General features: G+C 34.3%; 1 protein-coding gene across 1 annotated transcript; it reads left to right on the top strand.

Annotated features, from left to right (window-relative positions):
- Nucleotides 1-27,929, top strand: LOC100254711 (homeobox-leucine zipper protein ROC8). The gene is made up of 10 exons (XM_059736571.1): nucleotides 1-116; nucleotides 629-746; nucleotides 840-1,031; nucleotides 1,129-1,632; nucleotides 1,748-1,849; nucleotides 1,938-2,144; nucleotides 9,547-9,727; nucleotides 9,814-10,082; nucleotides 10,183-10,272; nucleotides 27,269-27,929. The coding sequence occupies exons 1-10, from the start codon at nucleotides 1-3 to the stop codon at nucleotides 27,653-27,655; spliced, it is 2,166 nt and encodes a 721-aa protein (XP_059592554.1). The 3' UTR covers nucleotides 27,656-27,929.
- Nucleotides 27,930-27,937: the final 8 nt, after the last annotated feature.

Raw genomic sequence — 27,937 nt, forward strand, 5'->3', positions numbered from 1 at the left:
ATGGAGTTTCGGACCGGAGGAAATGGCTCCGGTGGTGATCAAGATGGTCCCAATCCTCGAAGAGGGAGGAAAGTGTACAATCGCCACACTCCTCAGCAGATTCAGCGCCTTGAAGCGTAAGATCACTGCTTATTGAGGATAGTTTCAATTCGGTTTTTCCACTATTTTTATTGTTCATAGTGACAACGACATTGCTGTATTTGTTTAGCTTTCTAGATGTGAGATATAGCCAAAAAAGGCCATTCCGTGAATGCTGCCTTCTACCCATTTTGATCCTTGATTGGTTCTTTGTTCATATACCATATCTTTTTATATCTGATATATATGCATTTCCTGCCCATTTCTTTCAATCTCCCTCAGATTAGTCTTTGATTGTTTGATGCGAAGTGAGGGCTTTTCATTCTTTCTTTTTTGATGATATGTGATTTTGGTTAGTGAGAGAGAGGGAGTCTGTTTAGCTTTTCCTTTTTGTTTAGTCAAACCATCAATCCGCCACTGATGTACTTTTATGTTAATATATATTTCTTGGAATTGTCTTTGATTGTATTGTTTGGCGTGTATGTCTTAACGAAGTTGTTAAAATTCATGGCAACTTTTCTGTCTCTTGATTTCTTTGGATGGAATGAAGGTTTTTCAAGGACTGCCCCCATCCAGATGAAGCCCAGAGGCGTCAGTTGGGCAGGGAATTGGGGCTTGAGTCCCGCCAGATCAAGTTTTGGTTTCAGAACAAGCGTACTCAAACAAAGGTGCAGTAGTTTTTTCTTTATTAAATTCAAAGGAAGATTTGGTTTTCTCATTTGGACGCTTAATGGCGAGTGACCTTTTCTTGTGTGTTTCAGACTCAACATGAGCGCGCAGATAACACTGCCCTTCGGGCCGAGAATGAAAGGATCCAATGTGAAAACCTTGCAATCAGAGAGGCACTGAAGAATGTGATCTGCCCATCGTGTGGGGGTCCACCCTTCGGGGAAGAAGAACGGCAGCGTAACATAGAGAAGCTTCAGCTTGAAAACGCCCAATTGAAAGAAGAGGTTAGTTAAGAAGCTTGGAACTTGGCTCAGGTCTCTCTCTTAATGTCACCATTTCTTTTTGCCATCTAAAGTTATTTATTTATTGCTAAACTGATGTCTCCCACCCAATTTTTGTCAGCATGAAAAGGTATCAAATCTTCTTGCCAAGTACATAGGGAAACCCATTACACAAATGCATTTGCTGCCACCTGCCCTTGGATCTTCTTTGGATTTTTCACCAGGAAGTTTCCCAAGCCAAGAGACAGGAGGCCTTTCCATCCCCACAGTAGGCCCTGCCCTAGGCCTTGAACTTGCTCCCGTGGATGTTTGCAATGCTTCAGTGATGTATCAATTTAAGGGATTCCCAGATATGGAAAAGACGCTCATGACTGAGACTGCTGCCGGTGCCATGGATGAATTAATCAGGCTTGTGCGTATCAATGAGCCTTTGTGGGTCAAGTCCGCCACTAATGAAAAATATGTTCTTCACCATGACAGCTATGAAAGAATTTTCCCCAAGGCTACTCACTTCAAAAGTTCAAATGCTCGAATTGAATCATCAAAGGAATCAGTCGTGGTGGCCATGAATGGAATGCAGCTGGTCAACATGTTTCTGGATCCAGTTAGTTCTAATCAGTCTATCCCTTTCATCATCTTGCATGCTGTCAATTAAACTGAGGTTTGGTTCACTATCTTTTTAGAATTGTGTAGATTTCAAAAGTGATTTGGTTTTGCAGAATAAATATGTCGATCTCTTTCCCACAATCGTTACCAAAGCAAGCACAATTCAAGTTCTTGAGGCTGGAATAATTGGAAGCCGGAGTGGTTCCTTGCAATTGGTAGATAGCAAGAGTCCATTTCTTTTTAATTTTTCCTTGAAAGTTTTGTCCAGGGAAGAAGTTTTCTAAGTCGAAGGTGTTGATGCAGATGTATGAACAGATGCATATTCTTTCACCTCTTGTAGCACCTAGAGAATTCTACTTTCTTCGTTATTGCCAGCAAATTGAGCTAGGCGTGTGGGTGATGGTGGATGTGTCCTATGATTACTCCAAAGATGGCCAACCAAACTCTTTGCGATTTTGGAAACTTCCTTCTGGATGCATGATTCAAGACTTGCCTGATGGCTGCTCCAAGGTGCGTCAATCTGTGTATCATTACCAGGATCTACCATCATTAACAAATCTTCACTTTAGCAACTAGTAGTTAATACCATAACCAGTCTCTCCATACATTAGTATGGAGTGTTGTATATGGAGGATGAAACTTGTTATTTGGTTGAGAAAGTGTGAAACATTTGGTTGAAGGAATATGAAATTCCAACACACATAATTGAGCATATCATGATGGGACATGAACAGATTGGTAATTGAGCACTTTCAGGGATTTTCTTGAGAGAACTTGATTTCAATTATTGCTCCATAAGATGAATGTATAAAAGATGCTTTTCTTTTTTCCTCATTGTTGTTTCTAATCCTTTCTTCTTCTTCCTTCCTTTCTGGCTGTTTATGCATGCCTAGTTTGCTATGCATTTTATTATGTAGTGAAGAGAATTGCTAGTTTGATTAACTTGAAAAACTGATTACAATGGGGGATCTACTAGGGATATATAGTGAAAGTAAAAAAACAAAAAAATTACACAATTTGAATAAAGGATAAGTATCAAACTGTTTGATCCTTATCACACCTGAACACTAGAATCCTTATTAGTTCAAACTACTGATTCCTATCACTAGAATCCTTATCATCAGAAACAAGTTAATCCTTATCATGTAGTAATGTCTGAAATGTGGTCAAAATCATCAAGATACTGACTGAGATCTCTAATTTGTTATTGAATGGAGGAGGGTACTTTTAGAACAGGAAGATCACAATTCTGGAGTTTGGCGTCAAATCATTCTCAAAAATGCTTTGGACAATATCTTCTATATTTTGGTTTATAGCAGCTGCCTTCAATGGTGGTTCTCCTGGTACATGGTGATTGACTACTATTGTTTTCCCCCTCTAAGGAACCTTAAAAATTTTTTTTTAGACTTTTAGTGTTTTTTTTTTTTTTCTTTGAAGAAACCATAAAATTCTCAAATTGCTACTCCAAGTTAGTGGTTGACTTCTAGGATTTCATTTTAGGCCATATTTGGTAAGTGAGAATGAGAAGTGAGAACTGAATTTTCCATTCATTTTTGCATCTATTCCTATAAGAATGATTTCAGAGTAAATAAAATCCTACTTATAATTGAGATTTCAATTCATCTATAAGACGAGGTATTTTGATTCTTTAGTGCAAGTTATGCTTTGAAAAAACCATTTTTTTTGGATAAATTGTTTTTTAAATAAATTTTTTATTTTGATTTTGTAAAAGCCAAATTGTAAATTCAATTTATATAATATAAAATAAATTTCATCGAGTCTTATTAAAAATAAAAATAATTTTTTAATTATTAATAAATTAAATTTTTTAATAAAATATGAATAGTAATATTATGATAAAATCATAAATTATATTTTCTTTATAAATATTATAAGATGTGGATATTAACATCTTATAAAAGCATAATTAATTTTTTTTAAATAAACAATAATATTTTAAAATCAATAATTGCTAATACTATTTTTAAAATTATTAAACTTATAGTTTTTAAAAATTATTTCTCAAGAACAACAATCAAATAGTGGTATTAAATTTTAAAGCAATTTTATTTTTAAATCAAAAGCCCAAATAGATTTTTATTATTTAGAAAAAAAACTCTCAAAGATGTTTTTTTTTTTAAATGAAAATAAAAAATTATTTTAAAGTATGTAAAGTGTGAGACTTTTTTTAAATGAATATAAAGTATTATTTTAAATTATATTTACAGATATTATTGTCAATTTATTTATTTATTTTTTCATTTTCATTTTCATTTCTATTGCTACTAATTGAAATAGAAACAAATATTCATTCCAGCTCTACATTCCTATATGCATCCAAACAAAAGAATTAGAACACCAAAATCATTCCTATTCAAGGAGAAATAGGAATTGAAAGAAAATTTTCATTTTCATTCCTCATTCCTATGTACCAAACATGACCTTAATGCTTGAGATTAAATGACCTCCACTAAAAATCTAGACAAGAATTCAAGGTAAAAACAAGTTGAGGGAGGTTTTTGGGTGGATATTTCTGGCTCTATAAATATTAGAAAAGATCATAGATAAAACAATAATAACTAGACTAATTGACAGCTTGTATTAAAGATTTATCTTTACTAAACATCATATCATCTTTGAAATAATGGCAAATAAATGTTGTACTAGTAGCAAGGGATCATTAATGTTGTTGAAATGTATCTCAAATTCCTAATTAGTATAAATTACTTTTTGTAAACAATATTGTATAGAATATTTCCTATATTCATATGTCATTGTAATGTTTGATTTTCTTATAGAATAAGGATAGTTATTATGAATGTCTCTATAAGTATTCTAGGTCATGAAGGAAAAAAGGTTATGAGAATGAGATGAACTTATAAAAAACTATATGAGGTGGACAAAAAATTGAGGAAGAGTGGGAGTCACTCGGTGGAGTGATGGGCTCGTGGTTCATGATGTAGATACAAGAAGTAGAAAAACATAGGATGTTTTGAAAACCTAATAGTTATATCAAGTTTTGTCCTCTATAATATTCCTTATGGTATAGTGAAATGATTCTCTCTCATACATGGATGTAGGCATGTTTGGTTGAACCATGTTAAATCACTGTGTACCTTTGTGTTTTTGAACTAACATTCTTAAATTAACATTGTTGCATTAAAACTTCCATTGGCACAACAAACTAGTATCGAAGCTCAAGTTGAAGATTTCTAGAAGAGTAAAAGAGAATCGAGCACACAAGATAATGACAAGGAATTTTAGTTGAAGATGAAGTTAATTGTTCTATCATCGGGATGTGATAAAAACAATGTGTATCATGGAGAGATGGAAGATTGAATTAATGGAATTTGATCAAAGGTAGAGATTGTTAACAAGTATTTCAAATTCTTAATTAGTATAGATTCTGTTTTATTAAGAATATTATATAGAATATTTCCTATATTCCTATGTCATTGAATATTAGATTTTCTTATAAAATAAAGAAACTTATTAGGAATGTCTCTATAAATATTCTAGGTCATAAGGGAAAAAGGTTATGAGATAGAAATAAACTTGTAACGACTCTACGAGGTGGATAGAAATGTGAGGAACAATGGGACACACTTGGTGAAGCGAAGGGCTCATGGTTCAAGGTATAGATACAAGGAGTGTAGAAACAAGAAGTGTTTTGAGAATTGTATCTAGTTCAATCTTTTGTAATATTCTCTGTTGTATAGTGGAAAGTTTCTTTCTCATCTATGGATGTAACCATGTTTGACTGAACTACATTAAAACTTTGTGTACCTTTGTGTAAATTGTTTTATCTTTGTGTTCTTGAAGTAACATTCTTGAACTAATATTGTCTGCATTAAAGCTTTCATTTGCACAATAAATTGGTATCAAAACTCGAGTTGAAGCTTTTTGGAAGAGCTAAAGAGAATAGAGCACACAAGATAATGACAAAGAATTTTAATTGAAGGTCTTGTCAGGATGTGATAAAAAAAACATGGATCAAGGAGAGATGAAAGATTGACTTAATGAAATTTGACCTAAGGTAGAGATTGTTGGAAAATGTCAGAAATGCCTAATTTATATGAATTCCTTTTTGTAAAGAATATTATATAGAATATTTTTTTATATTCATATGTCATTGTAATATTATATTTTCTTATAAAAAAAATATTCAGAATATCTCTATAAGTATTTAAGGTCATGAGGGAAAAGGGTTATGAGATGAAAATGAACTTGAAAAAGACTATACAAGGTAGATAGAGATATGAGGAACAATGGGAGACACTTATTGGAGCAAGTGGCTTGTGTTTTAGGGTGTAGATACAAGGAGCGGAGAAACATAGAATGGAAATGAGCTTATAAAAACTATACGAAGTGAATAGAGATGTGGGGAATAATGATAGAAACCTATTGGAGCGAAAGGCTCATGGTTTAGGATGTAGATACAAGAAGTGGGTAAACATGAGATATTTCGAGAATCCAATAGTTGTATCTAGTTCTATCCTTTGTCATATTTTTTATGGTATAATGAAATGATTCTCTTTCATCCATGAATGTAGCTGTCATGTTTGGTTGAATCACGTTAAAATCTCATGAACCATTGTGTGAATAATTTTATTTTTGTGTTCTTAAATTAACATTGTGAAAAATTTTATTTTTGTATTCTTAAATTAACATTGTTTGGATTAAAGCTTCTGTTGACACAACAAATTGGTATTAAAGCTTGGGTTGAAGAGCAGAAAAGAATAAAGCACCAAAGATAATGACATGGAATTTTAGTTGAAGATATAGTTAATTGTCCTCTCATTGGGATGTGATAAGAAAACATCTATCATAGAGAGATGGAAAATTGACTTAATGGAATTTGATCCAAGGTAGAGATTATTGGAAAGTGTCTCAAATTCCTAACTACTATAGATTCCTTTTTTTAAAATATATTGTATAGGATATTTCTTATATTCATATATCATTATAATATTTTATTTTCTCGTAGAATAAGAGAAGTTATTAGGAATATCTCTATAAGTATTCTAGGTAATGAGGGAAAAAAGGTTATGCATTGGAGATTATTTTATAAAGATTATATGAGGTGGATAGAGATGGGGAAAAATGGAAGAGACCCAGTGGAGAAAATGGCTTGTGGTTTAGGATATAGATACAAGGAGTGGGTAAACATGGGATGTTTCGATAATCCAATGGTGTTATCTGGTTCTAGCCCTAATAATATTCTCCATGGTATGGTGGAATGATTCTTTCTCATCCGTAGATATAAGCATGTTTGGTCGAACCTCGTTAACAATCCTATGCCTTTGTATGAATTGTTTTATCTTTGTGTACTTGAACTAACATTGTTTACATCAAAATTTCCTTTGGTACAACAAGATTTACTTAATGGAATTTGATCCAAGGTAGAGATTATTTGAAAATATCTCAAATTCCTAATTGGTATAGATTCCTTTCTATAAAGAATGTTGTATAGACTATTTTCTATATTCATATGCCATTGTAATATTTTATTTTCTTATAAAATAAAGAAAGTTACTAGGAATATCTATATGAGTATTTTAAGTCATAAGGGAAAAAGGTTATAAAATAGAGATCAACTTATAAAGAATCTATGAGGTAGATATAAATGTGGGGAAGAATGGAAGACACTTGGTGGAGCGAGGGGTTCATGGTTTATAGGGTGTAAATACAAAGAGTAGGAAAACATGAGATGTTTTAGGAATCCAATAATCATATTTGGTTATATCATTTATAATATTCTCTATAGTGAAATGATTCTCTCTCATCCGTCGATGTAGGCATGTTTGGCTAGACCACATTAAAACCCCATGTACCATTATATTGATTGTTTTATCTTTATGTTCTTGAATTAATGTTCTTGAACTAATAATATTTGTATTAAAGCTTTCATTGGCATAAAAAAACTGGTATCAAAGCTCAATTTGAAGATTTTTGGCAGAGTCGAAGAGAATAGAGCACACAAGATAGTGATAAGGAATTTTAGTTAAAGGTGGAGTTAATTGTTCTCTCGTTTGAATGTGATTTAAAAAAACGTGTATCATAGAGAGATGAAATGTTGATTTAATTGAATTTGATCCAAGTTAGAGATTGTTTGAAAGTTTATCAAATTTATAATTAGTACAAATTCTTTTTTGTAAAGAATATTGTATAGAATATTTCCTACATTCATATGTCATTGTAATATTAGATTTTCTTATAGAATAAGGAAAGTTATTATGAATATCCCTATAAGTATTATAGGTCATGAGAGAAAAAGGTTACGAGAGGGAAATGAGCTTGTAAAAACTATATGAGGTGGATAGAGATATGAGGAAGAATGAAAGGCACTTGGTGTAGCAAGACACCTGGTGTAGCGAGGCACATGTGGTTTAAGGTGTAGATGTAAAGAGTGGGGAAACATGGATGTTTTGGGAATCCAATAATTGTATTTGGTTTTATCCTTTGTAATATTCTCTATGGTATAATGAAATTATTCTCTCTTATTTGTGGATGTAGGCATGTTTTATTGAACCGTGTTAAAACCTTATGTATCTTTGTATGATTTTTTATTTTATTTTTTATTTTTTTGTGTGCTTAAACTAACATTTTTTGTATTAAAACTTCTATTGACACAACAAAATGGTATTAGAGCCCGGGTTGAAGATTTTTGGAAGAGCCGAAGAAAATAAAGCACCTAATAGTTATATTTTGGTTCTATTCTCTGTAATATTCTCTATGGTATGATGAGATGATTTTTTTTCTCATCCTTAGATGTAGACAAATTTGTCTAAATCATGTTAAAGTCTTGTGTACCTTTATGTGTAAGGGTATAAGCAAAACCGAAAAAACTGACAAATTGATCCAAACCAACCAAAACTAAAAAACTGATCCAAATAAACCTAAATAGATCATATTGGTTCGCTTTTCAAAAATAAAAAAGTTTGGTTTGGTTTGAGAATTTTAAAAATCGATATTGTCAGTTTGTTTTTTTTTCTTTTTTTCATGTCTCATAATCAATAAAAACCGAACCAAACCGATATTTAAAACTTATATATAATTGTTGGCATTTGATAAAAAAAAATTATATTAAATTCTATTAAAGCAATTCATTGTTTTTATATTATGGTCAAGTTAATTCTAAATATATTTAATATATTTTTAACATCAAATCCAAGTTAGTTTCAATTAATTTTTTTTTTAAATAGACCTAGGGCCTAATATAAACTCAAATTAATAGTATTTAAGTTCAAAACAAACACAAATCTACATCTAGGTTTAGGACTAAAAAAGTTTATTAAGTTGGGTCAAAACCGATCTACAAAAACTGAACCAAACAGGCCTCAAAAGGCTTGGTTTGGTTCAATTTTTTCACTTCAAATCTGGTCAGTTTGGTTTTTATCACATATAAAACCGATCATATTGATTTGGTTCATTTTTTTTTATCCAAAACCCAATCAAATCAACCTTATTTACACCCCTATTTATGTGAATTGTTTTTATCTATGTTCTTGAATTAACATTCTTGAACTAACATTATTTACATTGAAGTCTCCACAGGCACAATAGATGTTAATTATATACAAACTAGTGCTTCCTTTGTTTCACCTGTACATTTTCTACTTGCTATCATGCATTTTATTTGTAGTAATGTTAGTCTGAAATCCAAAATTCAACTGAAAATATACTTAATTATGTCATCCTAATTGCACTCATTTTTGTAATTCAATGTGCTTGTCTTGTCCATTTTATCTTATTTATTATCTTGGTACTTAGTGTTTTAAATCCTTAATATTTTTATAATGTTCATGCCTTATCAGGCATCGTATCTCCTGATTCTGTTCTGTCCCAAGAAATGGTACCCTTCTATCTGAAGTTAGTTCATTTGTTTGAGAACCACCTTGTTGTTTGATAGGTTACTTGGGTAGAACATGTTGAAGTGGATGACAAAAGTCTAACGCATCGGCTCTATAGAGATCTTGTCTCCGGTAGCTTAGCCTTCGGGGCAGAAAGAATGGTCGGTACTCTTCAAAGGATGTGCGAGAGGCTCGCTTACTTGGCAGATGAAAATACACCGACTCGTGATCTTGCAGGAGGTACTCTTTATCACCTTTATCTTTATGGCCTTATGCTTTTACTTCAATCCATTCCTAGTGGTCTGATGATGTTGTCCACTGTCCAGTGATTAGCTTGCCTGAAGGGAGGAGAAGTATAATGAAGCTTGGTCACAGGATGGTGAAAGATTTTTGTGGGGTTTTAAGCATGTCTGGAAAACTAGACTTTCCTCAGTTATCTGAAGTGGACACTAGCGGTGTCAGAGTCTCTGTTCGCAAGAGCACAGAACCCGGCCAACCTGGTGGCCTGATTGTCAGCGCTGCGACCTCCCTTTGGCTCCCCATGCAATGTCAGACTATATTTGATTTCATCAGAGATGAGAAAATGCGACCTCAGGTTTCTATCTAAAAGTCTTAAAGGTTTTTCTTTTTAAACTCCTGGAAGGTCAGCTACATTAGTGAAAGTAACTGTTGGGATTCTCTTTTCTGTTTGCCAGTGGGACGTTCTGTCCAGTGGAAATCCAGTGCATGAGATTGCACATATCGCAAATGGAGTTAATCCAGGGAACTGTACAAGTATCATTCGGGTAAATGGTCTTTTTCATTCTTTTCTGTTGTCATGTTCATTTCATGGAAACCAAAACCACATGCTATTGAAAAAATTATTGGCTTCATTCCATGTTGATATCCCAGGTACTCGCTAAGGAGGGATAAAAAAAATGATATATGTTATCTGCTAATGTATCAATTTCCTACTTTTACTGCCCTGCAGCTTGTACTGGCATCAGAAGGGTAGATTACATAGATGGTTTCTTTGATGATTCATCCCCCCATAAATTCCATTTTAGTTCTAAATAAATAAATAAAAGTAGTAAATATGATGTGTACATTGAAAATAGACAGGGATAAGTTCGCAATGTTGAAAACCTTGAGGCTTGGTTTGGATCAATTAAAATAATAGGAAAAAAAACCCTTCTAAGTCTTATCTAGTTTACTACATAAAATAACAAAAATTATAAAAGAATATTGAAAAACCTAATTTCCACTTAGTAACACCCAGGGAAGGTAAAAATGGGTATTTTTTTCCAAGATTTTAATACAAGAATTGAAAATTTTAATTCAATAAATCCCTTGAGAATGAAGAATAATTGAAAGCAATCAACCACAAATAAGACAGGATTTTTTAGATGGAAAACCCTCACACAAAGTGTGGAGATAAAAAACCATGAGATCTGGGGCCTCAAATCGACAATCCACTATATGATATCACAAGTACACAAAATATTTGGCAGATGTTATCTTAAGACTTACTCTCTAAAACCTATACCAGGTCCATGTTTGCAATGCAGCACCTTGAGTACTCTAGTGGATCCTCAGCTCGTAATGGGATGTAGGTATCCTTTAATAACCCATAATTAGTTCAATATCTTCTTTAAGACCTTTTAGGGATGGGAAACCAAGTTAGCGTTTTCCGAATGAGAACATCAAACTTTAAAATACATTTAAGGAAGGTATATATAGATTAAAAGACCCAAAGGATCATAAATTGGATTTTCTTTAAAAAATAAAATCTTAATTTTCCAAATTGCGGACTGCTAGAATCTAGCAATTTTAGGATCAAGCGCTCGAATAGACTAAATCACCTTGGCTAATGCTTGAGTGCTCTTAAAATTTTAAAAATGCAATTAAAAACATTTTAGCTCAATTGTAAACATATGATCCAACCTCTACCCTTTTAAAACTAATTTGCCTTTACTTGGACCTTTTCAAGCTTAACTGTGATGTTTCGATTAATCAATCATCAATCTCAAATCTTCAATAGAGAGTAACTCACTGTCTAGAAAGATCTTATACTAGAATGAAAGAAACAAATTTTCCAATAAACAAAACACAATGCATAAAGCACAAACAATCTTCCCCTTAGCACTTTTATGATAAAACAAAGGTTATATAAACCCCCTAAAACTCTCAAATGGAGTTTACATAATACTTAATAACACTCATCCAAACCTATTTATTCAATCACATGTAGAGGACAATATAATGCATCCAAACGTGCAAAATATTCTAATCTTGTAACCTTCACACATCAAACACAAGTATCTAAGGTAAAGCAATGTGTGGGAAGATATATAAGCAATAGAATCAAATCAAGATAATAGGAGAAAAAATAAACCAAGGATACAAGTCATGCATGCAAATGAATATCAATGAAATAAATATATCAATGAATAAGATGTTCTTTTTTTTTTTGTCTCAAAATATGAAAAGGATTAGAAAAGATAGGCATGGAGAAAGAAAAGAACTAATATCCATATATAGTAAACATGATTTTGGATACAAGTAATAATGAAATGAAAAGCATACATCCAAACCTAACAAAAATAATGGACTAAAAAACTAAGCCAACATGGATTTAGTGTACAAAACAAATAGATCAAACAGAAAAAAGATGTCTAAGGGGCTTGATTTGATGGGGATTAATGAGTAGAGCTTGAGGGACCCTGGTACAAAAGCTATGAAGTAATAGTGTTGAGCAATTCCTTAATGCTTTGGAAACAAGCAACCATATCAGGCTCATGAAATTCTAGGTGAGTAGAAGTCACAGAATGGTGATAGTTTACCTGAGTAGTCTAGGCATCCACCCAAATATGGAGTTGATCCATGGAATCCATCACCCTTTGGAACTAGAAGGCATCTAAAAGAGGGGTAGGATGAGTAAATGTATGAGAGGAGCCCCAACGCCTTCTACCATGATGCCCTCTTGGAGTGGGCTCTTCCAAGGGAGGATCCTACTCCATAGCACAAATCTCAAACTCCTCCTCAATAGCCTCTTAAGCAGAGGCCACTTGCAAAGTGACACCTTGAAAAGTAGCACCTAATGGAACAATGGGATCGTACACATGACTGTAATGCTTAGATTAAGAGTTCAATCCCAATGTAAATGGGGGTAATCTACCTATGAATAAAGCAAGGGGTTTTCAATCCCAAGCTTGGAAGACGGCAAAAAAGTCAATATCACGAAGGAAGCGAAGATAAATGTCTCTCTATCTCAACCTTACTACCACAGACTTAGGCATTTCCCAAGCTCACGTAAGACACTTAAACAACTCAAACCACCTAATGTTACTAAGTTAGTTTTCCCTACATACTTAATTATCTATGTTGTACAATGGGCACAACTCAGAAACTAGGGATAAGAAAGAAGCAACACTTAGAGAGTTTTGGAAGAATGAAACTTTTATTGCACTAGAATGCTTTACAAGGCTAGATTTCTCTCAAGTGTTTAGCGTCTTGGCCAAATAAGGACATTCCCTATTTATAGGCATCAAAGGAATGCTCTAGAACCCGCAAAGAGTCTCTACTACTTTAGAATTATCTGGAATACCCTATACAAAAGTTAGATACATGATATGTAGAAGATATTTCTAAAGCTCTTTAGAATATCCCCATATCTTTCCTTTGTTTTCCATTTTTTTCTTAGGGATGTGTGGACGCCTCTCCTTTACTTATGTTGTAGAAGTCCTCATTATTCCTTCTACATGGAACCACTCAATCTTCTCTTAGAACTACCATAGCGCATTTACAAGCTCCCACCTAGCATCACTCTCTGGTAGTACCTTCCACTTGACTAAGTAATCTATCGTAGGAGGCACATCTCGTCTCTTGATGACTTGGTCTGCAATTGTGTATTCTAACTCTTTATCATATGAGGTTCAATGGTTTTAGTCACCTTTTTTAATATCCCTAAGCTTGGATCATCCTTGTCATCATGATAAGGCTTTAAGTAGCTCACATGAAAGATAAGACAGATATTCAACCTTAGAAGTAGCTCCACCATGTAGGACATCTTTCAAACTCTTCCAAGTATAAGGAATGGGCCTTCATATCTTCTCACAAGGCTTTCTGTGCATCGGCCATAGGGATTTGAACTTATGAGAAAGTAGCTTGAAAAACACTAAGTCTCCAACCTGATAATTAGTGTGTCGTCTCTTCTTATTAGCCTACTTTTTCATTTTCTTAGCAATCGTATCCAAGTATGAGCGAGTTTTGTTAGTTTACTCTTACCACCTCTTAGCAAACTTGAAAGCCACTGGACTTCTCCTTGTGTAGCCCATTACCAAGGTGTGAAGAGTTCATGATTGCTGCCCCTATGGCTAGCTCAAATAGGCTCTTGTTTGTTACATCACTCTTTACAAGTTGTAGGAAAACTAAGCTACATCCAACAACTTAGCCTGATCCTTCTTATTTGCATTCACAAAATGCCTCAAGTATAACTCCAACAAAGCGTTCACCCTTTCAATTTGCCCATCCATCTTTGGGTTAAAGTTAGTAGAGAAGTGAAGCTTTGACCCTATCATTTTGAAAAGCTTCTTCCAAAACTTTCAATGAAGCATAGGTCACAATAACTCATGATATGTTTAAACAACCCCTAATATTTTAACCACATGCTTCAAGAATAGGCGTGTCATCTCATTCACTATGTAATTTGTAAAGGTTGTTATGAAGTTAACATATTTAGAGAACCTATCCACTACTAAAATGATAGAACTGTAACCTTCAAACTTGGCAACCTGATGATGAAGTTCATGGTGATGCTCTCCTATGAGCACTTTTCTATAGGTAGTGGCTGCAAGAGGCCTCTAGGCAATTGCTACCACACTTTACTTTGTTAGCATGCAAAACAAGTCCTCACATAGGCCTCAACTTCATCTCGTATCTAAGGCCAATAGTAAGATGACTCTAATAGTGCTCTTGTGCATCGCTTTCTAGGGTGCCTAACCTACCTAGTGTCATGGTACTACTTGATTAGATTTCTTCTCAAGTTACCCTACTTAGGCACGTAGAGCCAGTTTCCCTTAGTGCATAGTAGGTTGTTATCCACCCAAAACCGTTTAATTCTCCTCTTATGGGCTAAGATGATGAGACTCTTAGCTAACAGATCATGTTGTAACCCCTCATTCAAAAGATCCATCAACTCTTCTTAGGGTTGGCTAGTCATACATGCTAACTCTTTTTTACAACTTACGATGTCAACCATATGATTAACACTTCCTAGTTTATACCCCAATTGTAGTCAAACTTTGCTAGAAAGTCTTGCCATATTCCTTGCTTAGGGCTCAACTACTTTTGAGTTTAGAAGTAGTTAGTGGTGATGTTATTGATCTTCACTATGAAGTGAGACCCCAATGGGTATTGTCTTTATAGGTGCAAGCAATGTACTATAATAGTCATCTTTTTCTCTTGCACCGTGTAATGCACCTTAGTGTTATTGAGCTTGCGACTCTCAAATGCTATAAGATGCTTATCTTGCATTAGAATCCCTTCAATGGTGCAGTCAAAGGCATCTGTGTTTACCTCAAACTCCTTATTATGGTTTAGTAGTGCCAACACTAGTTCCTTTATCATGACTTTCTTTAGAACCTCAAAGGCTTGCTAACACTTATCATCCTAATCCCATGCCTTGTTCTTCTTATGAAGATTGATGAGAGGAGCTATCCTAGATGAATAGCCCTTGATAAACCATTGATAGTAGTTAACTAGACCAAGGAAAGATCTTAGTCGAGGTACCTTTGTAGGAGGATCCCACTCCTGGATGGCCTTAACTTTGTTGTCATCCATCATCAACTTGCCATCCTTGATGCGATGCCCTAGGAAACTCTCTTCTTCCTTAGCAAATGAGCATTTATTCTTTTTTACATATAACTCATTCTACTTTTAGCAATTTGAAGACCTTTCTTAGATGTTCCATGTGCTCCTCTAAGGTGTTGTTTTAGGCAACTATATTGTTTAAGTACACGTTTGCAAGCATTAATAAGAACTTATCCAAATATGAATGAAAGGTCTTGTTCATCAATATACAAAACATGTTTGGCGATTAGTGAGTTTAAAAGGCATTAATAAGAACTCATAAGAGTCATATTGAGTCACAAAAGTAGTCTTTGGTTTGTCCTCTTTTGCAAGCATGAAGCTTTAGTCTCTTAGCCTCCTTCAGGGAGACAAAGTTGTGTGTGAAACCCATATCCACCATGGCCTTGGTGGGCTTACCATTCACAAAGGCTTCCACATACATAAGACATTTGCTTTTAAGCATCTTAGGCATCGACTTAGTCTTAAGACGCTTAAGAGTTGCATTGACCTGACATGAGCATCACCATCTTTTTTCTTTATCATGGCTTTAAAGGTCTTCCTCTTAGGGCAGTCCTACGCCTAACTTGGATCATTGCATAAGAAGCAGTTGGTCCTAGACATGAACTCTTTTCGCTTATCCTTGTCATTGTCTTCCTTGCCAATAGAAGTATTGTTGGATTCTTCTTTAGCAGTACTATAGCTCCTCGATCTCTTATTTTCCTCACCTTTAATGTGTTTATCCTTGGATGGGGGCATTGGCTTAAAGGAGTATCCCTTATTATACTCCACCAAGGACTCCACTATTACCATGGTTGTGGCAAGGTCTTAGACACCACATTGCCTCAACTCTTGTTCGACCCAACTTTGTAAGTTGTCCATGAAGTTAAATAATAGCTCTTTCTATGTCATGTTGGGAATCTCAAGCATAACTGTAGAGAACTCTATGACATACTCATGGATCAAGCCCATGTGCTTAAGAAGTTTCATGATTTTCTTTACCAAGTAAGCCACATTTTGTAGGTAGAATTGCCTTTTAATCTCTCTCTTGAAGGAATCCCATTTGCCTATGGTGCAAGTGTCTTTTTCTATGTCGGCAAACCTTCAATGCCATCATAAAGTAGCAATTAGTGAGGTAGAGGGTTGTAACGCATACCTTAGTGGCTTCATCAGTGAGTGTGATAGCCTCAAAGAACCTCTCCATGTGCCATAGAAAATTATCTAGTACCTTAGCATCACTCTTGCCATTAAACACATGTGGCTTTGGCACCTCCACCCTTGGTGCCTCATGAGTGGCCATGCCTCGAGTTGGCACTATGGTATGGTAAATGGCCAACTCTTGGTTATTTTCTTAGTCATGAGTCTTCATATGTGTTACCAAGGCCTCCACCCTGAACTTTAGGCCATCGAGCATGCTTATGACTCTATGTTAGAAGGACATGAACTCCTCATATGAGATGGGTTCAATTTATGAGACTAGCACCTCCTTTTGAAGGTCTTGGATTTTTTTTTTCCTTTAGATCCTCCATGCACTTCTCCATGCTTTGCCATGGCTAGCTCCACCTTTGCTAGCCTTGCCTCCATGTTGGCAACAACATCACCAGATTTCTCTTTCCTTTTCTTACTATGTGTGGCTGGTCTAGTCTCTCTCTTGAAGGTTTGCTTACTAGTCATCTCTTCAATGTTGGAGCTCAACATGCTTCCTTCTAAAACCCACTTTTCAACGACATCACTAGATTTCTCTTTCCTTCACTCACCATGTGTGGTTGGTCTGGTCTCTCTCTCGAAGGTTTGCTTGCTAGTCATCTCTTCAATGTTGGAGCTCAACACGCTTCCTTCTAAAGCCCACTTTGCGACCATGCTTTGATACCACTTGGCATGGACTTAGGCCTTTCCTAATCTCACATGTGGCACTTAGAAAACTCAAGCCACTTGATTTTGCAAAGTTAAACTTCCCTATATACTTCACCATCTATGCTAAGCAATGTGCATAACTCGAAAGCTAAAGGCACGAAGGAAGCAACACTCAGAGAGTTTTAGAATAATGGCACTTGAATTGCACTAGAATGCTTTACAAGGCTAGATTGCTCTCAAGTGCAAGGTGCATTGGCCAAATGAGGCCATTCCCTATTTATATGCACCCAAAGAATTCTCTATAACCCACAAAGGTTTGTCACTGCTCTAGAATTATTTAGAACACCCTATATAAAATCTATGTACAAGAGATCTCTAGAACTCTCTAAATTACCCGAAACCTTTCCTTTATCTTCCATCCTTGTGTAGAGATGTGTCCATATCTATGGACTTTTCTAGAATCTTCCACACTCCTTAACTAGTAGACAAGTGTAGATGTCTCTAAGTGGTACCAAAAGCTTTTTGCTCCCTTATATAAGCTCAAGTGAGGGTCATTGTAGTAGGTTGTGACACTACACTCATAAAAATGAGAGCAATAGTGATTGCGGGTCTCCTCAAAGTGGATACACTCTATTGGGAGATCATCTAGGTTGAAAGAACCCTCAAAAGGAAAGCCCATGATAGGAAATAAAGGGAGGTCCGAGGGGCGACTTCCTAGGATGTCTACAACCTGACATCTTAAGTCTGAAATAGAATACGAGAAGAAACGAAAATAAAAAAGGTATCGAAAAAAATCTAAACCACTAGAAAGGCTAAAAATATGGTCTTGAACATGCCTCAAACTAGGAAAAACAAAAAGAAAACTCATAATAATGTTGGAAAGCAAGAAGACATGAGAACAAAGCATAGGGACCAACTAAATTAAAAAACTAGTAGAAAAAAAAAGTGTTAGAAGGCTTAAATAATCGCTCAAAGTGTTCAAAGATGGAATCGAGCTCAAGCGCTTCGAGCACGAGAAGCATTGCTGGATGTGACTTAAGCACTTGATTCGCGCTTGACTTTCCAGCCGGGTCTTCTAATCAAAAACATTTATAAAACCTATGACCTTATACTGGTGTAGCAAAGCTACTATAGTATAGCAGTTCTAGGGTCGAACTCAGGGATGGGTTTTCACTCTACCAATGATAGACTCTAAATTAGAAATTGATTCTGATGATTTCCTTTAGCACAAACTTGAAATTTAAAAGAAAATAAAATTGTTTTGAAAGTGGTGATTTAAACTAAACTCACATAGAACTAAGTAAAAAGTGGAAGAAAGAAAGTCTCCCGGAGCTAAAGGTTGTTAGGTTCAAGTGCCAGATGCAAAGTGGAAAATTCCGGATTTTTCTCCTCGCATTGGGGATTTAACCTATAGTTATTTCCCGAACCGGTATAGGTTTGACAATGAAGATTTAATCCATAAAAAGTCATTAGAGATGGTAGTCAAGGTCCATTAATGACTTAAGACACTATGGACTATCACCTTGAATCACTTTCCACTGGCTCGTACATGATAACTAATGGACTGATATGGATCTAGCAATAAGCATCCACAGAGACCTTAAGCTTACCATGTATTGGCCAGTCAAAGTGATCCTAAGGGATTTAAGGCAAAACCTTGGCTTTAAAAGCCATTTATGGACTCCAACCACCTGAATTCAATGCACGGAAACTTTCCACCTTTTAATCTGGACTTTTCACCTAGCTTCCTTCACTCCAAGAAACTAAATGTTTAGCCTCTCATCCTCTGGGAAAACATCCTCAAAGGGTGTTTGGCTTGCAAGAAAATAGAAAATAGAAGAGAGAAAAAAATAAACAAAAGAGATCAAAGTTACATAAATTGGTCTCCTGGAGAAAGCTCCCCAAAAAGATCCATTTTCAGTGATTACAAGAGAATTTATATAGGAAGGTAATTTTACCCTTCCTTGGATACTTCCTAGCTAAGGAATTACATGAGTGGTTGAATACAAGGAGAAAATGAAAATTTAAACACAAAAATATCAGAAGAAAAAGAGTCGGCAAAAATATCCAATTTTCGCACGCTGAGTTCCAATTTCGCATGTTGGTTTGAGGTGTGCGAAATTTTCGCACAGTGGACTGAGGATTTCGCACCTTAAACAGTGGTGTGCGAAATTGTCCCTCAGCTTGATGCAGTTGTCTTCCGAAGTCTGTATCTTCCTCATTCCAGCTCCAAATCATACATGGTTTGAACCATTGGATTCTTGACTTTCTGAGCTTCGAAATGGTATATAGAATGTAAACAATGGACTTCGGAAAATGCTCCAAAAGTGCACTAAAAGACTGCAGCTGTGTCCCCTGTTTTCATCCCCTGTTTTCTTCTTCTCCATTGTTTCTCCCTTGTAAACTTTGAACGACTAAGGCAAAGGATTATGAGGCTCCATAGCTTGATTTCTTCAAAAATCAAAGCTTCCAAAAGCTTTGCCATGAACTATAAATAGCTCTCCCTCATTCTTAAATTGCTTTGGTGAGCATAAAGCTATCAAAAAGCACCAAAACTTAACACAATTGTTAGAAATCTGATTGCAAGGGTCCCTAACATGTTAATCGAGTTAAAAGGTAATAATTACTACTCAAGGGTGTTTAAAAGAGCTAATTACAAGCTACAAAATAGCATGTTTTGAGTAGTAATCAGCACTGCTTGAGTGCTTCAAGCGCATGAAACAACATTGGATGTAGGTTAAGAGTGCTTGAGCGCTAGTTTTGAGCACTTAAGTGTCGATAACTACGCTCGAGCAGTTATGTGAGTGCTTGAGCACTCGAAATTACCCCAATCTTAGAAACAACAACCTCTTTAGTGCTTAAAATGTCTTATTTAATGTAAAAGCTCTAAAACATCAATATTTTAACTTCTAAATAGCCTGGAAAATAGTGATGTTCCAAAACTTCAACTTAAGGCTCAATTAACCGAGTAAACTTGAAAAATTAGAAAGAAAAGAAATACATCAAGTAGAAAGATCCAAATTTTTATTTTCCAATCAAACAAGACTGAGTTACTATAGCAAGATAATACATTAATCGCAATCTTAGTTTGGAAAGTAGATCAATACCAATCAAGGCATATTAAGACTAAAATAAACCAATGGTATTGATTATCAAGGAATCAACTTACAGTCTGAATCTATATTTCAAATTTGAATTCTTGGAAGATGCTAAACCATGCTAATCAAATTAATGCACATTTAGTCAATTTGAACAAAGTTCGTTAGATTTCTACTTAACATGACAATCGTTGATTTACATACAACATAACTTTTTTCCCCCTCATTTTGATATCATTTTTTTTCTTTTTTTCTTTTTTATATTGTATTTTGAAAAGTAGAGGCATTGTACACTATATATGGACATCATACTTTCACCCATGGTTGTCTTATTCCACCTGAATAGTGTTTCTAAATTTTTTAAGAAATGACATGATATTCTTAGAAAGAATCTTGATTATATTTTAGCCAATATGCCATATATCACTTCAAGAAACAAAAATTTGAACTAGGTCAAGCAATATATATGAATTAAATTTGACTAGGCGTGGTGTTTGTTACTTCCAAAGAAAATAAGAACTACTTTAAGTTTAAGAAGATTCTTTATTAACCACTTACTAGAAATAAATTTAGATTTCCCACGACACCAAAATTTTTATTTACCTTGATTCACTACCTTAAAAGTGATTAAAGAGATTTTAGGGAATAAAATCTAATCTTGTGGATCTAGTACATTAACCTCAAGTCTTAAACTTGAGATATTTAAGTATTTACTAATAAATCAAGTAAATAAGGTTTCTCGAGTTAACCTAAAATGAATTGAGATAGCCTAGGAAGAATGATAGAGGCATTAAAAGTAAAGATCCTTAGGCCTACATCATTTGAACTTAGTCAATCAAGTATATACCTAAATATTTCCTAAGGAACTCAAACCTAAGTGAATTTAAGAGTTTTGTGAAGATGTCTACTAATTGATGCTCTATTAGAACAAACTCTAAAGAAATTACCTTGTCCTCTACAAGATCCCTAATGAAATAATGATGAATTTTAATATGCTTAGTTTAGGAATGAAGAACAAGATTTTTTTTAGATCTTAATTGCATTAGAGTTGTCATAAAAAAATATCCATAGTACCTTGCTCAATGTCATAGCCATTAAGCATTTGCTTCATCCAAAATAATTGAGTACAACAACTTCTTACAACTATATACTTTGCTTCCACAATGGATGTATATATCGAGTTTTGCTTCTTACTTAGCCAAGCAACTAAACAATCATTGAAAAAAACCAAGCACTAGAAGTTTTTTTCCTGTCCTCTGTTTCTAGCCTAGTCAACATTGGAATAACCAGAGATCATAAGTGAAGTATCATAGGGATACCATAAACCATAATCTAATGTCCCACTCACATAACTAATAATTCTTTTTACTAAATTTAAATATGAGTCTTTGAGATTAGCTAACACATGCTCACATGGTATAAGAGACATTAGGATGACTCATCGTGAGATACAAGAGACTACCTATCATACATACTCCTATAAAACTTTTCCTTAACTTTGTTTTTTGGATTTTTCCTTACAAAGCTTAGTAGTGGTACTCATATGTGTCTTAAAGTGCTTAGTAGATGTTAGGTCAAACTTCTTCACTAATTCCCTTGCACATTTAGACTTAGATAAAAATACCATTCTTAAGTTGTCTAATCTATAATCTTAGGAAAAAGTTGAGTTCACCTACAATGCTCATTTCAAATTCCTTTTTCATTTTTTCAATAAAACTAAAGGCATGATCACTTAAGGTGGCTCTAAAAATGATGTCATCAACATAAATTTGGGCTATTAGGAGTCTAGTTTTAGTCCTATGGATAAATAGAGTTCTATCAACTCCCCTTCTCTCAAATCCTTGTTCCAAAAAGTAATTAGTAAGCCTCTTATACCAAGCTCAATGAGCTTGTTTGAGTCCATAGAAAGCTTTCCTTAACCTATATACATGATCGAGTAGTTTAGGATCCTCAAAGCCCTTAGGTTACTCCACATGTACTTCTTTACTAAGTATATCATTTAAGAAAGCACTTTTTACATCAATTTGGAATAATTTCATTTTTAATGACCATGCTATAGCTAGGAGAATTCTAATAAACTCTAATCTAGCTACAAAAGTGAATGTTTCCTTAAAATGAATTCCATCTATTTGGGAGTATCCTTGAGCTACAAGCTTAGCCTTATTCCTCACAATTATCCCATTTTCATCTTTTTTGTTATGAAAAATCCATTTTATACTTATCACATGTTTATCTTTAGGTCCAACAACTAAATACCACACATCATTCTTAATAAACTAATTTAACTCTTCATGTAGTGTGGTAATCTAAGATTCATCTTCTAAAGTTTCTTCTACATTTTTTTTGCTTTAATTGGGAAGTATAGCAAAAGACGTTTATCTCATTATGTCTTGATTGTCTCCTTGTCACCATGGAGTCATTCATGTTTCCTATTACATTTGAGATAGGGTGATTTTTGGGTTAGGGTGTTAGGGTGAGATAAGGTGGTTCACTTGGCTTAGCAACTTCAAGTGGTTTTATATCTTTGTTAGGGTCAACCACATTTTCAGGGATGTGTTTAGGGGTATCCCTAGTCTCATCCATTGTTTTAAGGATACCCCTAATGGATTCTTCTTGTAAAATATCATAATTAACCACTTCCTGAGTATACCTAGAATCATTAATGATCAAATTATATGATTTCTGAATAACTTTACTATTTTGATTACATACCCTATAGGCCTTGCTTTTGGAAAAATAACTTAAGAAAATACCTAAATCAAAATTGGGGTCAAATTTACCTAGATTTTCTCCATCTTTAACAATATAACATTCATTGCTAAAGGTTTTAGATCAGGTTTCTTTCCTGACCATAATTCATAGGAAGTTTTATTAGTCTCAAGCTTAAGAAATACTTTATTGGCAATGTAACATGTTGTGTTAATAGCTTTGGCCCAAAAATAGGTGGGAATGTTATGAGTGTGAAGCATCACATGGGTTATTTCTTAAAGAACACAATTCTTTCTCTCAACCACTCTAGTTTGATAGGGAGTTCTAGGGGTTGGAAATTCATGTTTTACTCCCTTAAAGTCACAAAAGTGATCGATTTCTACATTATAAAGCTTTCTCCCCCTATTACTCCTAATTCTCACAATGGGATGCCCTTTCTCTACTTGAATTTTAGTGCAAAAAGATTCAATTGCTCAATATTCTCTAAGTTCTCTCTCAAAAAGTAGATGAATAAATATATAGAGAAAGCATTAACTACCACCAGAACATATTTCTTTCTACATTTGCCTTTGGATTGCATAGGACCCATAAGGCCCATGTGGAGAAGATCTAAAGGCCTAGACGTGTATCCCCCTCAATCCTTTGATGTTACTCTCTAACTTGCCTACTTTTCATACATTCACCACAAGTAGCATTAAGTTGTCCACTTAACTTAGGGATACCTCTAACTAGGTCATTATTAGTTATATGAGCTAGATCCTAATAGTTAATGTGTCCTAACCTCCGATGTCATAACTCTGTGACATCAAGCTTGGTGCTACTACATACTTGAGATGTTTTAGAACTAGAATTAATTGTATAACAATTATCCATAATTCTATGCCTAGTAAGAGTGATTTCTCTCTCCTTATTAAACACTTTGCACACATTTTGAGAGAATTTAACACTTGAATCACTATCATAAATTTGACTAATGCTTATTAGATTAGCCCTTAGTCCATTAACAAAGAGGACTTCATTCAAATCAAGGCATCCAAGGATAGATACACTAGCCCTACCTATCACATGGGCTATACTTTCATCATTAAAGGTTACATTACCTCCATCGAAATCTTCAAAGGAGGTGAATAATGACTTTTCTCCCATCATATGCCTAAAGCACCCATTATCAAAGTACCACTCACTAAGAGCTCTAGCTCTAAGTGCAATAGAGACACCATTGCATTTGGGCCTATTTTTTCTAAGCCAAATATGTTTAACCTTAAGTGAAAAGCTAGAGGAGTTTTTTATAGTCCTAGGCTTAGAGTTGTCTTTCTTTTCCTTTTTAATATTCAGAATATGATTTTTTTGTTTTTTAGAAATTTTGACTCACTCATAAGCCTATCTAAATGGAACTCATACCTCTCAAAAAGTCTAATGAAACATTTACCCTTTGTGTGTCTTGATTTCTCGCAATAGTTGTAATGTGGAGTTGTACTAGGAGAGGCCACCTAGTTAAGAGTTTTCTCCTTACCCTTAACAAAGACCGTTTCTCCACTAGTGGGAGTCTTAGTCTTGTTAATGTAGTCTAGGCCTTTCTTATCTCCATGGAACTTAACACTTATCAATTATATCATTTAATTTTTTTTTCCTAGGATGAAAAACCTTATTGTTTGAAGAAATAGATTTCTTATGGCATTCAATCTTTTGTGTTAGAGGATTGTTTCTTTCAAGTAGAGATTAATGCTCGGTTTTAAGAAATCAATTTTTTTCAATATAGTTTATATTTTCTTCATTTAAGATCCCAATCTTAGATTTTTATGATTCATAGGCAGTTGTGAGTTTAATGTGACTTTGGATAAAACGTTAATATTCATTAGTCATATTTTCAAGAGAGAGAAAAAAAAAAAAAGAATTCTCATCATCATCAAATTCACACTCATTATTTATATCATGATCATAATCGATAGATGCAACAAAAGTAAGATAATCACACTAATCATACATGTGGTCCTTAAATGTTATGGAATTGCTATCATTAGACTTCGTGTCACTCTAAGTAGCCTACATATATTTCTTAACATCCTTGGGACTCAAACAATAAAAAGATACATGTCCTAGTCCTTCACAAGTAGAACATCCAATCTTTTTATCTTAAAGAATCCCTTATCTTTTTCTTTAAAAGTTTTTTCAATTCTTTTGCCAATTCCTAAGTCTTGCTTGCTATCAGTCTTTTTATAAAATTTCATAACCTCTTTGATTCATTTTGAAATGAGGGAAAGTTCCTCAAATCCTACTTTTTCAAAATTTTTAGGTCATTTCTCCTCATTTTTAGAAGCCTTAAAAGCATACTCTCTAGGCCTTTGAGAATTAGGAAGAGTCATTTCATAGGTCCGTAGAGAATTAACAAGTTCATTAGCTCTCATAGTATCGACATCCTTGATTTGCTCTATGGTTATGACCTTAAGTCTAAAGCTCTCATAAAGAGACCTCAAATTTTTATAACCACTTTAGACTCAAGGATTCTTTCTCTTAAGATAAACGATGAATTCACGATATCACCAATTCTAAGTAGAATGCTGAGAAAGTTTGATCCTCTTACATTCTAATACTCTCAAATTTTGAAGTAAGCATTTGAATCTTGAATAGCTTCACTACATAAGTGCCCTCATGGGATACCAAGAGGATATCCCAAGCCTCCTTAGCACATTTATATGTGGCTATCCTATGAAACTCTTCAGGAATCATCCTATTAAAAATGTTATAAAGGGCCTAAGCATTGACCTCATTACCCATATTGTCCAATTTATTCCAATCTTATTTGAGCTTAAGTTCACTGATCGATCTTCTTGTTACATCTAATTTTAATGGAGGTCCTTATCCAAATTCCACTGCATTCTAAATCTTTTCATCTTGCATTTTTAGGGAAAAAAATTCATTTGAGCCTTCTAAAGGGGATAGTTACTCCCATCAAAATATGGTGGATTATTAATGGAAGATCCCACATTTAGTTGTTCCATATTGGATGAGCCAAAAAAAAAATGATTTTTAGTAATAAGCCTACTCTAATACCAATTGAAAAACCTAATATCCAATAAGGTAATACACAAAAAGGAGTGAATGGGTGTTTTTTCAAAGATTTTAATACAAAAGTTGAAATTTTCAATTCAATTTATCATTTGAGAATGAAAAATAGTTAAAAGCAATCAACCTCAAACAAGATAAAGAATTCTTACATAGAAAACCCCCACACAAAGTATTGAGATAAAAAACCAAGAGGTTTAGGACCTCAAACCAATAATCCACTATATGATATCGTGGTACACAAAATCACCTGGCATACGCTATCTTAAGACTTATTCTCTAGAACCTATACCACGATACACATCTACTATGCAACACCTATGTGCTCTAATAGATGTCGCCTCAGCTCCTAAGAGGATGCAGGTCTCCTTCAATAACTCAAAATTAGTTCAATATCTTCTTTGAGGGCTTTAAGGCACGGGAAGGTAAGTTAAGGTTTTCTGAATAAGAACATCAAACCTTAAAACACATTTAGGTACAATATATATATATATAGGCCCAAAGACCTAGAGGATTGGACATAGAATATTCTTTAAAAATAAAATCTCAATTTTCCAAATTGTAGACTATTAGAATTTGGCAATTTCAAAATTGAGTACTCAAATGGACTAAACCATCACTTAAGTGTTGGCTTTAGTGCTTGAGCACTTTGGCCAGTGCTTGAGTGCTCTTGCAATTTCAAAAATATAATTAAAAACATTTTAGCCCAATTTTAAAATTTTGATACAATCTTTATTGTTTCAAAACTATTTCATCTTTACCCAAACCTTTTCACACTCATTTGTGATGTTCTGGTTGATCAATCGACAACCTCGAATTTTCAATGGAGAATAAGTTACTATTGAAAAAAATTCTATGTCAAAATTAAAGGAACAAAACACAATGTATAATGCACTAATAATCATGCATTTTCTATATAAGATACAAAAAAAGAGAAATAAATTTTGACAAGCATATTGATGAAATTTATAGAGTTTAAACATATTTATCATTTTCTTTATTTTATTTTATTTTATTTTATTTATTTATTTTTGTTTCCTTACAATTGTCCCTAAATTTTCTTTCTCTATCACTTTGCAAGATCCATGTGAGGCATAAATGAAAAGACTTCAAAAGTTGATTCCATTTTGGTGTTGCATGTAAAGCTCTCTTGTTTTCGACTAAACTATAATTAATTGATTGATTTTATTTATTAGTTTGATTAAGTTCACCTCAGTTCTCTCTTAAACAGCCTTTTGTCCCCACCGAGAACAACATGCTCATGCTTCAAGAGAGCTGCGTGGAGCCTCTGGGAGGCTTGGTGGTCTATGCCCCCATTGACATACCGGCCATCAACGTTGCAATAAGGGGAGAGGAGTCTGGAAACATACCCATTCTTCCATCTGGGTTCATAGTCTCTGGAGATGGCCGTTCCGACTCAGGAGCCGGATGTACATCTGACGGGAATATCATGGGGTCGGGCGGTTCCCTTCTTACAGTGGCTTTCCAAGTACTGGTTTGTGGCCCTGCGGCTCCGCAGCAGCAGCTGAACATGGAGTCGGTCGCCACTGTCAATACTCTTATTAGCTCCACCGTTCAAAAAATTAAGATTGCCTTGAATTGTTCTGGTTTGGATTGATGACCTGCTGTAGGTGCTCATGCAGGTATATATATTTAAAGCTATCAATGATAATAATATTTGTGTAAGCTAATAGCTCATCAACTTCAAATATTGGAATTCAGTGGCTGTTATGCATTCCACACAGGGTTATATTTGCTGTGGAAAACATAAATTGCACCTTGTTTAGATGTTTAGTCAGGCTCTTGAGTTTTTTTTCTTTTTTGTGGATGTATCTTTCTTCTCCAATCTTCTTGGTTCACATAAAATTTTACAAATTTCTGTTACACTTCTTTTTTCTTA

Source organism: Vitis vinifera, chromosome 4, assembly GCF_030704535.1.
Source record: "Vitis vinifera cultivar Pinot Noir 40024 chromosome 4, ASM3070453v1".
Lineage (NCBI taxonomy): Eukaryota > Viridiplantae > Streptophyta > Magnoliopsida > Vitales > Vitaceae > Vitis > Vitis vinifera.